Below are 16,633 nucleotides of genomic sequence, written 5' to 3' on the forward strand. Positions count from 1 at the left end.
TCACCACCACCATCACTACCACCATCACTACCACCATCACCACCACCATCACCATCACCACCACCATCACCACCACCATCACCATCACCACCATCACCACCATCACTATCACCATCACCACCATCACCACCACCATCACCACCACCATCACCACCACCATCACCATCACCACCATCATCACCATCACCACCGTCACCACAATCACCATCACCACCATCACCACCACCATCACCATCACCACCACCATCACCACCACCATCACCACCACCATCACCACCATCATCACCATCACCACCGTCACCACAATCACCATCACCACCATCATCACCACCATCACCACCACCATCACCACCACCACCATCACCACCACCACCATCACCACCATCACCATCACCACCATCACCACCATCACCATCATCACCACCATCACCATCACCACCATCATCACCATCACCACGATCACCACCACCATCATCATCATCACCACCATCACCATCACCACAATCATCACCATCACCATCACCACCATCACCACAATCACCACCATCACCACAATCATCACCATCACCACCATCACCACCATCACCATCACCACCATCACCACCACCATCACCACCACCATCACCACCACCATCACCACCACCACCACCATCATCACCATCACCACCACCATCACCATCACCACCACCATCACCATCACCACCACCATCACCACCATCATCACCGTCACCACCGTCACCACAATCACCATCACCACCATCATCACCACCATCACCACCACCACCACCATCACCACCACCATCACCATCACCACCATCACCATCACCACCATCACCACCACCATCACCACCACCATCACCACCACCATCACCACCACCATCACCACCATCACCACCATCACCATCACCACCACCATCACCACCACCATCACCATCACCACCATCACCACCATCACTATCACCATCACTATCACCATCACCACCACCATCACCACCACCATCACCACCACCATCACCACCACCATCACCACCATCATCACCATCACCACCGTCACCACAATCACCATCACCACCATCATCACCACCATCACCACCACCATCACCACCACCACCACCATCACCACCACCATCACCATCACCACCACCATCACCACCATCATCACCATCACCACCGTCACCACAATCACCATCACCACCATCATCACCACCATCACCATCACCACCATCACCATCATCAGCACCATCACCATCACCACCATCACCATCATCACCATCACCATCACCACCATCACCACCACCACCACCATCACCATCATCATCATCACCACAATCATCACCACAATCATCACCATCACCACCATCACCACAATCACCACCATCACCACAATCATCACCATCACCATCACCACCATCACCATCACCACCACCACCATCACCATGACCACCATCACCACCACCATCACCACCACCATCACCACCACCATCACCACCACCACCATCACCACCACCATCACCACCACCATCACCACCACCATCACCACCACCATCACCACCACCATCACCACCACAATCACCATCACCACCATCATCACCACCACCATCACCACCACCACCATCACCACCATCACCATCATCACCACCATCACCATTACCACCATCACCACCATCACCACCACCATAATCATCACCATCACCACCATCACCACAATCACCACCATCACCACCATCATCACCGCCATCACCACCACCATCACCACCATCACCACCATCACCACCACCATCACCACCACCATCACCACCATCATCACCACCACCATCACCACCATCATCACCACCATCACCACAATCACCACCACCATCACCATCACCACCACCATCACTACCATCATCACCGCCATCACCACCACCATCACCTCCACCATCACCTCCACCATCACCACAATCACTACCACCATCACCACCATCACCACCACCATCACCACCATCGGGGGAAGCTACATTACACCATTCAGCACTCATCCCGTGGCTGCTTGTGCTACTAAGAACAAGCAGGCGATGTAGCTTGTTACTAAACTCGGTAGCGTCTCGCTGGAGGCAGCGACGTCGATGAGAGCTCCAAGTCGCGACTTACGAGCCGCTCGTGCGAGGACGGCTGCTGCTCTATGCCCATAGGGTCGCGCGAGTCGATTTGCAATATCTAACCGTTTGTATTTACGATTTTACAACAATAATAATATAAGGGGTGGGGGGCTTATTTATATGTGATAACAATTACTTATCGTATTTAGTCAATTGCAGTTACTCGAAGTGGACTTTACGGTCCAAACACAATGCGCGTCCCCAAAGGGGGTCGTCCGTCGTTGTGGAACACGGCAGGTGAGTGAGTTTCGCTTCACACAACCATCGCTCCCTGCCCTGAGCTTTCATTCCGCTGCAGGCAGCATTGGCCGGGGAAGGCTGCGCTGGGACATTCGAGACTGAATTAATAATTAATAATCTTAATAATGATTGTGCCGTGGGGCTGAATACCGTCCGTTGTAACGGGGGCATGTACCATGTGTGTATACTGCCGCAAACATTTAATGGAATGCCGGGAGCTAATAGATTGTGTTTTTTCCTATATCGTAGAGCTACAATTAACTAATTTGTATAATTTATATGGTTTGGTGAACGTATTCTTTTTTGTTCTGAATAATAAACGAAAAAGCAGAGCTTCTGATTAACACAAGGGCGTTGTAACGGTACTTTATATTTTAACGTTAAAATTATTCGCTGCTGGATATCTTGATATTCGCAATCGCCTGCTCCTAGGAGGCCCAGCGAAGCAGATTGTGTAAGCTGCCACACCACGGGCTTACACAACTTGCAGTTTACTTCGATCCGAGATGATTCGTGTTTCAAAATTACTTCAGCTAACAGAACATTGAGCATGTATTTTGTATCGCAGCTAGAATGATAAGCATTAAAACTTTGAAAATCAATCACCCGTACTGTGATCTTTTAAAATGTTAAGCGTGTTTTCCCCCCGATTAGCACGGTTGGCTACGTACGCTAAAGAAGTTCAACATACGTACAAAGTCAAGAGTCTTCCGATTGCAGTGGGCAACCTTGAGCTTAAATGTATAAATCTCAACTCATAACCAAAGCCTCCTATTCTCACCACCTCATCTCTCTCCTTACATCTTCATCACCACGTGCTCCTGTTCACCCATTCTAAACCTCACAAGCACCATCTCCACGTGGTCCTCTGAGATCCGCCGATAAATTCGTCGTGGAGTAACTGGTCAAGGGTGGAGTTGTCATGAGGATGGAGTTGAGATGATGACGGAAGATCTGTCTCGGTGGAGTTGTGATTAGGGGTGAGGTTGTGACCGAGTGTGGAGCAGTGACGAGGATATGTCACTATAACCGCAGAGATCCCCCGTATAGCCTCAACAGACTGTAGGGGCAAGTGCTGTTAGATAGCACCTATGAAGATTGGAGCGGCACACGAGGGGGTGGGTGGCCAGCACCACGCCCGGCCGCCTTTGTCTCCCCAGTGGTGATGTTTGCACATCGCAACAGGTACCCATTTGAGGTTGAGTCGACCTAGGAGAGGCCCAGGACCAGTTCAGATATAATCGTCACTGGTGTTGATCACGAGCGGGAATCGAACTCGGATCGCCTGGATTCGTAGCGCAGCGCGCTAATCGCTACACTGCTTCCCCACCATATCACTACAAACAATACCACACACCTCCACCATGTCCCGACAAACACCACCCCACACGCGCCACACGGAGGGAAGCCCAGCCTCAACAAAGCGTGGATGCCCAGAAGGGGAAGTTGAGAGTCGCAAGGTGAGTGGCTCTGCCTGTGATAGGCACCACCAGTCCAGTCCATACGCGGTATTCACGAATATAACATTGTTTAAAAGTCAACCGGTTCTTCAGGTTTGTGACATGCGGCGAAAAATGTGACAATGTCTGAAATAAACTGAGGAACATAAGAAGGTTCAGGTCCATCTCAGAGCACATACAGTAAGCACTACAAACCTGGCTTTTAACCCAGGTTCCCAGAGTACACCAGGCACTCCACGTGCAGTGAGCTGGAAGGTCCCAGCCCTGTATCCGGCGATGTAAGCTAGACGGGTTGTGGCTAGCAACACGAAATACTTCTAACAGAGTTAGCAGGGCTGTGTTGGTATGAAAGGGTTCCCACCTGATATGGCAGTGTGGTCACCTTCCATGTTCACTGCCGTGCTGAGAACTTCTGAAAATTGGTCACTCACCTCATGACCAATGTTTCCATGCATAGACACACATGCATGCGTCACAACACCGTGTTGGATTTGAAGACACTTTTGAAGTGTGAATAATGAATAGCAATTAACGATTGGCATCATCCCTCGAAAGTACCGTCTCATTAGGGAAAACACTGAAAATGAATCAACCAATGACGATTCCAGCCGTGTTTAATTAACTTTAATTTGACTTTAATACTTATGTATCAATTATAATCACACTAGAACATATTTTTCCTTTATCCCTTTGTTATTTCGGCAGAGTAACTGCATGAAAATATGCAACAAAGATACCCTAAACAATTTTCTTAAGCGCAACGACAAAAAACACACCCGCACTGCGTTCAGTACACGTGCCGTACCTCTTGCAAAGCTTGCAAGAGCTAAGGCCAATTGTAATGCCTTAAAAAAAAAGACTATTCTGTGAAACGGATGAATGCATCAGATAAAATATGCTGAAGACCAACTTCCTCGTTGCACAAAATCGAGACATTGAGATGAAGTGCTGAACGATGTGCAAATGGCAACAGGTGGGTGTAGCGTCCACTGCTTTATCACTCACTTCGTCGTCAGCCATGACCAACCCACTGCTGGATGAAGACCACCACACTCTCGTGCCAATGTGGGCTCAAGGCAGTAAGCATATTCCCGAGGGTGCGGGAGTACAGCACCACATTGTCTGCAGTCCTCGTGCTGCCCACAATGTAGCCCTGCAGCCTTGAAACTCCTCGTATGCATGGTGGTCATCTTAAGCATTATCCACAAGGGAGGGGGGGGACCAAGATCTGTTCCGATGTCACTCGCCACCGATTTTAGCCGTGGCCACAAATCAAAATTCAGCCCGCGGGGTTTGCAGCACGGCGTGCGAAACCCACTGTGCTTACCACCACTGCCCCGCACGTCCGACTGCACCGGCCTGTGTGTATATATATCAACAATAATACACCAAATCCTCACTTTGGCAATGTATGCAGAAACCGTAAATATATATTTTGTCACGAGACATTCGCCTCCACGTAACTACAAAGCGTGTGGCGAGCGTGCCCGTTGCTTGCTGTGCCCAAGTGGTGGTTGCTCGCCGTGACCACACGGTGGTTGGTTGGGCGATGGCAGCAGCACGTTGTAGTGTCGGTCGTCCTCGGTGACGATTGCCACCTCCGGTCGTTCTACCGCGCCCCCACCACGTGCAGGTTCGCTCTCCGGATAGCACACTTGAAATTCCTCCGTGCCAAACATGTACAGCCGAAAGGCACGGATAGTGATGCCCAGAGTGTAGCCCAGGAGGCACATCTCCACCTGCAAATAAGTGTGCGCGCACCGCAAAGACTGGTGTGAACGCAGCGACAAAAGCAAGTGTGAACCCCGGTCCATACGAAGCGATTTTGTGTTAAAGCGATAACAGTGGGCTGTTGCCAAACATTGTTGCCCAAGTCAGTCTGCGAAGGCTGATGAACTACTGTTTCGAATTCTATTTCAAGGTAGGGTCCGGCATGGGCCAATCAGTGATGATCATGTATAGCACGCTTGATGCCACACGAGACGACCGTGCAATCGTTTCAGGAGGTGTCACGGAAAGTGACATCGCATCACTTTAAATACCCAGCGATTCTCCATCCTCACTTGGATGTTTCGAGAGACGCTCGCAGCGATTCACCGGTTTCAAACAGGTGAAACATCACGCGGGCGTTGCTTTGTGTTTCCCGGTAAGAATCGCTATACGTAGGGCTAGGCCAGGCCAAGGATGGCGACGGCTGGACTTGCATCGCCGCAGGCTCAACCCCGTCGCCAGGCGCCCCGCGCTCACGCACGCGGCGCAAGGTTCGTCCACCTCACGCGCCGACCACGCTCTCACCTGTTCCAGGCCGCCGGAGCTGCCCACGTGGTTGAGGTGATTGATCAGGAAAGAGAGGGGTTTGAGCGACGTCTCGCGCGCAAACATGAGCGTGGCGAAGAGCGGCACGTCCTCCCCACGCTGCTGCATTTCATAGAGGTCCACCGCCTTCCACAGCATGAGCAGCTTCACAGCCTCATAAAGGCGCCACTCAGTCACGCCCAGCTGGTTGAAGAGATCCTTACAAAAGTTCTCCGCGTTGGCCGCCTCAAATGTGCATGCCTTCAGCCACTGCAGGTCATCATTGTGCACAGACGAAGGGTAATATGAGAAAACACATCAACTGCTTTAATCAGAGAACGAGCCTAAACTGCTTAATGGAAATTAATTCACACGTGTAAATGTCACTAGCTTGTGTATACTTCAATAATTCGATGTCATTAACTGAAAAAAACCTTCAGCGTAATGCATTGTAAAAAAAAAAAATCTCAACATAGATTAAACAAAAACTCCAAAGACCGTATACAGTGACAGAGTGAAAGGGATTGTCAGGAGTCCTACCTCATTCTCTAGGTTTTGCAAGCAGATAACCAAGCTCGCCTGGTTGCACCTGCCCTTGACTTCACGATTAGCAAAGGTCCAATTTTCAATGAGCCCTTTGTTTCTCTGATATAATACATGTGGAAGCTGAAAAAACAAAACCACACGGCATTCAGACTGGGGTTTTGGATAGACACGAAACAATGTCCACTCCAGGCCACGTGCGCAGTTTTACCCACCTCGGTTATCTTCACCGTGGAGTCAAATATGTAAATTTTTTTCCAAAAAGCCTGAAAGAGCGTGGCCCTCAGCCCACAGTAGTTGTCTCCCCTCACTCTCCGTATGTCAAAGTAGCCTTTGCCCGACAGCTCCAGGTACGCCTGCATGGGTGAGAAACATCACGACACTAGGATGGTTATTACAGGACTTGCCTGAAAGACTTCAACGAAAACTCATAAATCGGAGAGGAAAATGAGCATGTGCCATCTGCGTCCGTGCGTGCACCTTTTTAATCTTTTTGGTTTTAGCCGTGGACCCTTTCCATTCCCGGCACGAATAATCAACCAATTCTCTCCTTTCTCCAATCGGCATTTTGTCTGGGGGATAATTCACGTTAATGTGATTAAAACAACAGCGCACGTTCAAGCATACACCTAGCGACAAAATCAATGCACATGTCTGGGTTGCTCGCACGATATCTCTGCGAGGAAATGTTTCAACAGAGGCTGCAAACAAATTCCCCTCGGCTTCTTGGGACGCTTTTCGATCATTCACAATGAACAGCATAATCATCCTCTCCGATGGGGACGGCGCACCCATCGATGACCCTGCCGCGGAGGCCGCGGCACAAGCGGCGTAGCACGGCAAGGAGGGATCAGTAGTGGCCGAAGTAATTCACCGTTTTAACTGTGTGCCAGAATCACCCGGCAGATGTCGGCTTGCGTGCATAGATGGGTGGCAGAAATAATTTAAACCATTATTTACCAACCCTCGTTTTACCATTGTTTTGATGTACCTCCAGCAATACAATAGGTACATCACTAAAAACAATTCTTCAATTAAACTGGTCATGAGGATGGCAATTACCTATTGTACCTTCACTCCGATACATATCTTCCTCCCTTGAAGAAACATAAAACACAGCAACATTAAAACAATTCAAAAGCACAACATATTTTAATAAGGCAATACCAAATTATTAACAGGCCATTGTTAACTCACTTCTGGATTAAGGGCTCCCAACGCCACATCGATTATAGGGATTGTTTTACTAAGCTTCATCATGCTGCTCAGTGCAGCGATTGTAAAGGTGGCCCACACCAGTTCATACATCACGTGCTTTGATATTAGCCATAGCTGGGAGACAAACTCACCACTCTACACGTTCCAAATAATTTAGTTGGAGATTTTTTAAATTGAATAATGTACATTATGTTTAAAAACAAAGTGTGATTACAAAATAAATAAATAATCGGTTTGGGGATTGTCCTTTACAATCTACTCAATCTCATTACGAATTTCACATTTGGGCTTTTCCACATCTATATGCCATATTCCTTCTTTTGAAAAGGGGTAGTCAATATTTTCATGCCTTTGCTGGCTGTGAATTCTCAAAGGCACTCTCTCTAATTCCTCACGAACGATAAACTAACCAATCTTATTGCCTCTGCATATTTTATTTGCGTTTTTATTAGACACCCATTACGATGTTATAAGTCACTTTATCTTGATTTAGTCGGGGATACTCTATTTATACATTTCGCGCATTTTATCATCATATCATTGTCGCGGCAAATTCAAAGCAACATGTGATCACAATCTAGTGCGATTCAAGTTGCCCTTCAACACTAGGCAAAGAGAGGTAAAAGCTAATTATCGCCAATAGTGTACATAGTTAACATCACAATGTAGATCAGAAGTTAATTTATTTTAGACTACCTGAAAATAACAAAGGTTAAAATGTCTTCGAGAAGCAAACCCGATGAAACGAATGTCACCACTGTCATGGTAGCCTAATAATGTAATAGATTGCACACTGGCATATGAATGTCATGGACTGTGAATTGAAAGTGGTGGGAAAGGTTGAAATCAGAGAAAACATTGAGAAAAGAAGAGTCATACGCTGAAAAGTTTGCAATAAAAACATGTATACGCATGCTTGAAATTACCGTGAGAGACAGAAAGAGGGACAGATGGGTGAGAAAATATGCTGTGTGAGACACAGTGATTGCCAAGTAAAGTCGGAAGCGATGATGACCGGCGGTGTAGCTTAATGACGGAGTGACAGCCAAAGGTGAGAACACGCTCGAGAGTACAGTAGCCACGGAGAAAAGAAGAATGAAATCGGCTCTTGTGCAGCTGCTAGATAGATGGTCACATTGAAGGTTCGTGGGTGATGGCACACATTAATAGTCAGAGACAGAGCTCACAACTCACTGGTGGGAGAGGCTCTGAACTAAACCACAACTCTCGCCTTGGTCGTCCGTGTGAGGCCTGTTTCCCCCGCCGTGCTGCGGCCTGCCGGCGGTGTCTTTCCACCTTTCCGACAAATGCTGTCTTTCCCTCTTCTTAAGAGAATCTTCTTGGGGATCCAAGTCTTTGGGGACTTTGGCAGCATTGCCCAGGGGGTGGAGTTCACCTTTGCCGCCCTTTTTTCCAATCTCGCGTTCACCACTGTGGTCAATGTTTTGTATTAAAATAAAATAATATTGTTGGTACCATTTTTGTATATCACCTTTGTGCTGATGCACCACTTCCAATGCAATTCATTATAATTGCTGTCGATGGAAAATATTGCTTTTTATTTTTTTGTTTAAATACCTTTAAAAGAAAAGGTGTAACGAGTGAGATTCTGTCTTAACAAATTAAACTTTGGGTACACAACTTCAAATAAATGAGAACAGCATGTGCTTGATTACATCAGTAATAATGCGTTCAATGCTGAGCAGCAAAGTTTTGTTTGTTATTCCAATGTAATAAGTAGTGCATCTTAAAGAGTGTTAAATTATTTGGACCTATCATATTAAACAATAAATCACGATGAATATGAAACATCTCCCGGTTCCGGCTCCAAAGCACACGCAAAGCATCTCGGACGGTCCGTCTGCTCAGCGATTGAAATTAAAGACTCGTCGACTGAAATTAAAGAGAGTGCAATTGTTTCCAACACTAACAGTACGAGCGTGTATGCAAGGTGTTTGTTTTTACCTTTGGTGGATTTTTTCGAAATTGTCGCCAAAACCTTTGCTCGCAATGCAGCCAGTGAACGACTGACCCATCTCCGGCTCACCTCCCGCCTCGGCCCGATTCTCAGTGCTCAAGTCGTGTGTGCCTGCGTCTTCTTTCAAATCGCTCTCTTCGGGTTGGCTTCCAGAGGCAATATTCTCATTGCTGTTAACGTAACTCTTGCTTTCAGTGAGGAGGCACTGCTGCCTCGAGTTTTTGGGGGTAAGGTCGCCCTGTTCTTCTTCCGTGCCACAGTCTTTACAGGCAATGCTCAGCCTGTCAGAATGGTTGTTGCTAACCGCTGTGTCACTTAAATCACCAACAACATTTGGAGGTATCACTTCTGACTTAAGGTCAACTTCCGAGCTATCAAAGGTCTTCCTGGCCCCAACCTTGCCTCCGAGGCTGGAGTTTTCATCAACACTTGCCATTACTTGAGTCACCACCTGCAGCCAAAAGACACACACATCAGTGATACTGAACCAAAAGTGATTGTAATTTAATCTACTCAGCTCTACCTGCCAACTGTGTCAGACAAGTGAACGGCTCCTTCATTTCACTAAAATCGCCAACACATCTTTATCCCCCCATGAAGTTAAAAGGTTCACAGAACTATGAAAATGATTGGATGTATTAAGCAACATGTGTAAAACTGAGCATTCAGAAATCTATTCACAAACATCAGAGGATATTCGTGCATTTTAGAACATTAACCACCTTCACGTTGGCACCATAGCCACGAGCACAACTCCACCTCACCCGTGAACACCAAGCTGACCCCAGATGTATGTTCACTACAGCACTCACTCACCCTTACACACAAATAACATGTGTTCACTACAGCACTCACCCTTACACACGAATAGCGTGTTCACTACAGCACTCACTCACCCTTACACACGAATAACATGTGTTCACTACAGCACTCACCCTTACACACGAATAACATGTGTTCACTACAGCACTCACTCACCCTTACACGCGAATAACATGTGATCACTACAACACCCACTCACTCTTACACACGAATAACATGTGATCACTACAGGGCTCACTCACCCTTATTACCTGTGATCACTACAACACTAATCCCCTATTACCTGTGATCACTACAGCACTAATCCCCTATTACTTGTGATCACAACACTAATCCCCTATTACCTGTGATCACTACAACACTAATCCCCTATTACCTGTGTTCACTACAGCACTCACCCCTTATTACCTGTGATCACTACAACACTAATCCCCTATTACCTGTGATCACTACAGCACTAATCCCCTATTACTTGTGATCACAACACTAATCCCCTATTACCTGTGATCACTACAACACTAATCCCCTATTACTTGTGATCACTACAGCACTCATCCCCTATTACCTGTGATCACTACAGCACTAATCCCCTATTACCTGTGCTCACTACACCACTAATCCCCTATTACCTGTGCTCACTACACCACAAACCCCCTATTACCTGTGATCACTACAACACTAATCCACTATTACCTGTGATCACTACAGCACTAATCCCCTATTACCTGTGATCACTACAGCACTAATCCCCTATTACCTGTGATCAGTACAACACTAATCCCCTATTACATGTGATCACTACAACACTAATCCCCTATTACCTGTGATCACTACAGCACTAATCCCCTATTACCTGTGATCACTACAACACTAACCCCCTATTACCTGTGATCACTACAACACTAATCCCCTATTACCTGTGATCACTACAACACTAATATCCTATTACCTGTGATCACTCCAACACTAATCCCCTATTACCTGTGATCACTACAACACTAATCTCCTATTACCTGTGATCACTACAGCACTCACCCCCTATTACCTGTGATCACTACAGCACTCATCCCCTATTACCTGTGATCACTACAACACTAATCCCCTATTACCTGTGATCACTACAACACTAATCCCCTATTACCTGTGATCATTACAACACTAATCCCCTATTACCTGTGATCACTACAGCACTCACCCCCTATTACCTGTGATCACTACAACACGAATCCCCTATTACCTGTGATGACTACAGCACTCACCCCCTATTACCTGTGATCACTACAACACTAATCCCCTATTACCTGTGATCACTACAACACATCCCCTATTACCTGTGATCACTACAGCACTCACCCTTACACACGAATAACATGTGTTCACTACAGCACTCACTCACCATTACACACGAATAACATGTGTTCACTACAGGACTCACCCACTCACTCTTACACACGAATAACATGTGTTCACTACAGCACTCACTCACCATTACACACGAATAACATGTGATCACTACAGCACTCACCACTACACACGAATAACATGTGTTCACTACAGCACTCACTCACCATTACACACGAATAACATGTGTTCACTACAGGACTCACCCACTCACCATTACACACGAATAACATGTGATCACTACACTACTCACCCTTACACACAAATAACATGTGTTCACTACAGGACTAACTCACCATTACACACGAATAACATGTGTTCACTACAGGACTCACTCACCATTACACACGAATAACATGTGTTTACTACAGGACTCACCCACTCACTCTTACACACGAATAACATGTGATCACAGCACTCACTCACTCACCCTTACACACGAATAACATGTGTTCACTACAGGACTCACCCACTCACTCTTACACACGAATAACATGTGATCACTACAGCACTCGCCATTACACACGAAAAACATGTGTTCACTACAGTACTCACACCCTTACACACGAATAACATGTGTTCACTACAGGACTCACCCACTCACTCTTACACACGAATAACATGTGTTCACTACAGGACTCACCCACTCACCCTTACACGCGAATAACATGTGTTCACTACAGCACTCACCATTACACACGAAAAACATGTGCTCACTACAGTACTCACTCACCCTTACACACGAATAACATGTGTTCACTACAGGGCTCACTCACCCTTACACACGAATAAAATGTGTTCACTACAGCACTCACTCACTAACCCTTACACACAAATAACATGTGTTCACTACAGGGCTCACTCACCCTTACACACGAATAAAATGTGTTCACTACAGCACTCACTCACTAACCCTTACACACAAATAACATGTGTTCACTACAGCACTCACCCCTTATTACCTGTGATCACTACAACACTAATCCCCTATTACCTGTGATCACTACAGCACTAATCCCCTATTACTTGTGATCACAACACTAATCCCCTATTACCTGTGATCACTAAAACACTAATCTCCTATTACCTGTGATCACTACAGCACTCACCCCCTATTACCTGTGATCACTACAGCACACATCTCCTATTACCTGTGATCACTACAACACTAATCTCCTATTACCTGTGATCACTACAACACTAATCCCCTATTACTTGTGATCACTACAGCACTCATCCCCTATTACCTGTGATCACTACAACACTAACCCCCTATTACCCGTGATCACTACAGCACTAATCCCCTATTACCTGTGCTCACTACACCACAAACCCCCTATTACCTGTGATCACTACAACACTAATCCCCTATTACCTGTGATCACTACAGCACTAATCCCCTATTACCTGTGATCACTACAGCACTAATCCCCTATTACCTGTGATCAGTACAACACTAATCCCCTATTACATGTGATCACTACAACACTAATCCCCTATTACCTATGATCACTACAGCACTAATCCCCTATTACCTGTGATCACTACAACACTAACCCCCTATTACCTGTGATCACTACAACACTAATCCCCTATTACCTGTGATCACTACAGCACTAATCCCCTATTACCTGTGATCACTACAACACTAACCCCCTATTACCTGTGATCACTACAACACTAATCCCCTATTACCTGTGATCACTACAACACTAATATCCTATTACCTGTGATCACTCCAACACTAATCCCCTATTACCTGTGATCACTACAACACTAATCTCCTATTACCTGTGATCACTACAGCATTCACCCCCTATTACCTGTGATCACTACAACACTAATCCCCTATTACCTGTGATCACTACAACACTAATCCCCTATTACCTGTGATCACTACAGCACTCACCCCCTATTACCTGTGATCACTACAACACTAATCCCCTATTACCTGTGATCACTACAGCACTAATCCCCTATTACCTGTGATCACTACAGCACTAATCCCCTATTACCTGTGATCACTACAACACTAATCTCCTATTCCCTGTGATCACTACAGCACTCACCTCCTATTACCTGTGATCACTACAACACATCCCCTATTATCTGTGATCACTACAGCACTCACCCCCTATTACCTGTGATCACTACAACACTAATCTCCTATTACCTGTGATCACTACAGCACTCACCCCCTATTACCTGTGATCACTACAACACTAATCCCCTATTACCTGTGATCATTACAACACTAATCCCCTATTACCTGTGATCACTACAGCACTCACCCCCTATTACCTGTGATCACTACAACACGAATCCCCTATTACCTGTGATGACTACAGCACTCACCCCCTATTACCTGTGATCACTACAACACTAATCCCCTATTACCTGTGATCACTACAACACATCCCCTATTACCTGTGATCACTACAACACATCCCCTATTACCTGTGATCACTACAGCACTCACCCCCTATTACCTGTGATCACTACAACACTAATCCCCTATTACCTGTGATCACAACACTAATCCCCTATTACCTGTGATCACTACAACACTAATCTCCTATTCCCTGTGATCACTACAGCACTCACCCCCTATTACCTGTGATCACTACAACACTAATCCCCTATTACCTGTGATCACTACAACACTAATCCCCTATTACCTGTGATCACTACAACACATCCCCTATTACCTGTGATCACTACAACACATCCCCTATTACCTGTGATCACTACAACACATCCCCTATTACCTGTGATCACTACAGCACTCACCCCCTATTACCTGTGATCACTACAACACTAATCTCCTATTAGCTGTGATCACTACAGCACTCACCCCCTATTACCTGTGATCACTACAACACTAATCCCCTATTACCTGTGATCACTACAACACTAATCCCCTATTACCTGTGATCACTACAGCACTCACCCCCTATTACCTGTGATCACTACAACACTAATCCCCTATTACCTGTGATCACTACAACACTAATCTCCTATCACCTGTGATCACTACAGCACTCACCCCCTATTACCTGTGATCACTACAACACTAATCCCCTATTACCTGTGATCACTACAACACTAATCCCCTATTACCTCTGATCACTACAACACTAATCTCCTATTCCCTGTGATCACTACAGCACTCACCCCCTATTACCTGTGATCACTACAACACTAATCCCCTATTACCTGTGATCACAACACTAATCCCCTATTACCTGTGATCACTACAACACATCCCCTATTACCTGTGATCACTACAACACTAATCTCCTATTAGCTGTGATCACTACAGCACTCACCCCCTATTACCTGTGATCACTACAACACTAATCCCCTATTACCTGTGATCACTACAACACTAATCCCCTATTACCTGTGATCACTACAACACTAATCCCCTATTACCTGTGATCACTACAACACTAATCCCCTATTACCTGTGATCACTACAGCACTCACCCCCTATTACCTGTGATCACTACAACACTAATCCCCTATTACCTGTGATCACTACAACACTCATCCCCTATTACCTGTGATCACTACAACACTAATCCCCTATTACCTGTGATCACTACAACACTAATCCCCTATTACCTGTGATCACTACAACACTAATCCCCTATTACCTGTGATCACTACAGCACTCACCCCCTATTACCTGTGATCACTACAACACTAATCCCCTATTACCTGTGATCACTACAACACTCATCCCCTATTACCTGTGATCACTACAACACTAATCCCCTATTACCTGTGATCACTACAACACTCATCCCCTATTACCTGTGATCACTACAACACTAATCCCCTATTACCTGTGATCACTACAGCACTAATCCCCTATTACCTGTGATCACTACAACACTAATCCCCTATTACCTGTGATCACTACAGCACTAATCCCCTATTACCTGTGATCACTACAACACTAATCCCCTATTACCTGTGATCACTACAGCACTCACCCCCTCACCCATTGAGAGGCCTAGTCGGGGCCGAGGAAGGGAACTCGCCCTGGCGTTTAGGCCCTTGGGGATGAGAGTTGAGGGCGGCGGAGGGCAAGTGCAGGGAGGGCAGTGCAGAGGAGCGAGGGGGAATCGAGGACAGTTCAGAAGGAACAAGGGGCAGGCAGGGGCAGGCAGGGCCGGCAGGGCCGGCAGGGCCGGCAGGGGCAGGCAGGGGCAGGCAGGGACAGGCAGGGGCAGGCAGGGGCAGCGCGGGGGCAGGCAGGGGCAGCGCGGGGGTCCGCCTTGCAGGTCGGAGACGATTCAACGAGGGCAAAGGGTCTGGGCAGTGGGAGGGACACAGATAGGCGAGACGAGTGAGGAGGGTGTGGTGGCGATCAGTCAAGGGGCAGAGAGGGGTCAGCGAGGGGGCAGCGATAGGGCAGCGAGGGGGGCAGCGAGGGGTCAGCGAGGGGGTCACCGAGGGGGTCAGCGAGGGGGTCAGCGAGGGGACAGCGAGGGGGACAGCGGGAGCCGCGTCACTCACCGCCAGGAAAT

At 46.8% G+C, this 16,633-nt stretch overlaps 1 protein-coding gene across 1 annotated transcript; it reads right to left on the reverse strand.

Annotated features, from left to right (window-relative positions):
* Window positions 1-4,446: 4,446 nt before the first annotated feature.
* Window positions 4,447-16,385, reverse strand: LOC116949857 (uncharacterized). The gene is made up of 9 exons (XM_032967420.2): window positions 16,097-16,385; window positions 9,860-10,323; window positions 9,089-9,325; window positions 7,739-7,773; window positions 7,157-7,248; window positions 6,892-7,032; window positions 6,674-6,799; window positions 6,134-6,403; window positions 4,447-5,577 (listed from the first exon to the last, which is right to left on the reverse strand). The coding sequence occupies exons 1-9, from the start codon at window positions 16,106-16,108 to the stop codon at window positions 5,302-5,304; spliced, it is 1,653 nt and encodes a 550-aa protein (XP_032823311.1). The 5' UTR covers window positions 16,109-16,385; the 3' UTR covers window positions 4,447-5,301.
* Window positions 16,386-16,633: the final 248 nt, after the last annotated feature.

This window comes from Petromyzon marinus, chromosome 2 (genome assembly GCF_048934315.1).
Source record: "Petromyzon marinus isolate PM22_M1 ecotype Great Lakes invasive population chromosome 2, UKy_Petmar_22M1.pri1.0, whole genome shotgun sequence".
Lineage (NCBI taxonomy): Eukaryota > Metazoa > Chordata > Hyperoartia > Petromyzontiformes > Petromyzontidae > Petromyzon > Petromyzon marinus.

Bases quoted from the DNA above. Each gene is read 5' to 3' on its own strand.
- LOC116949857 (XM_032967420.2), bottom strand. The intron at 7,249-7,738 runs GTAATTGCCATC...ATTATCCCCCAG, and splicing joins TCGGAGTGAAGGTACAATAG to ACAAAATGCCGATTGGAGAA. The intron at 5,578-6,133 runs GTGAGAGCGTGG...ACTTATTTGCAG, and splicing joins GCTCCGGCGGCCTGGAACAG to GTGGAGATGTGCCTCCTGGG.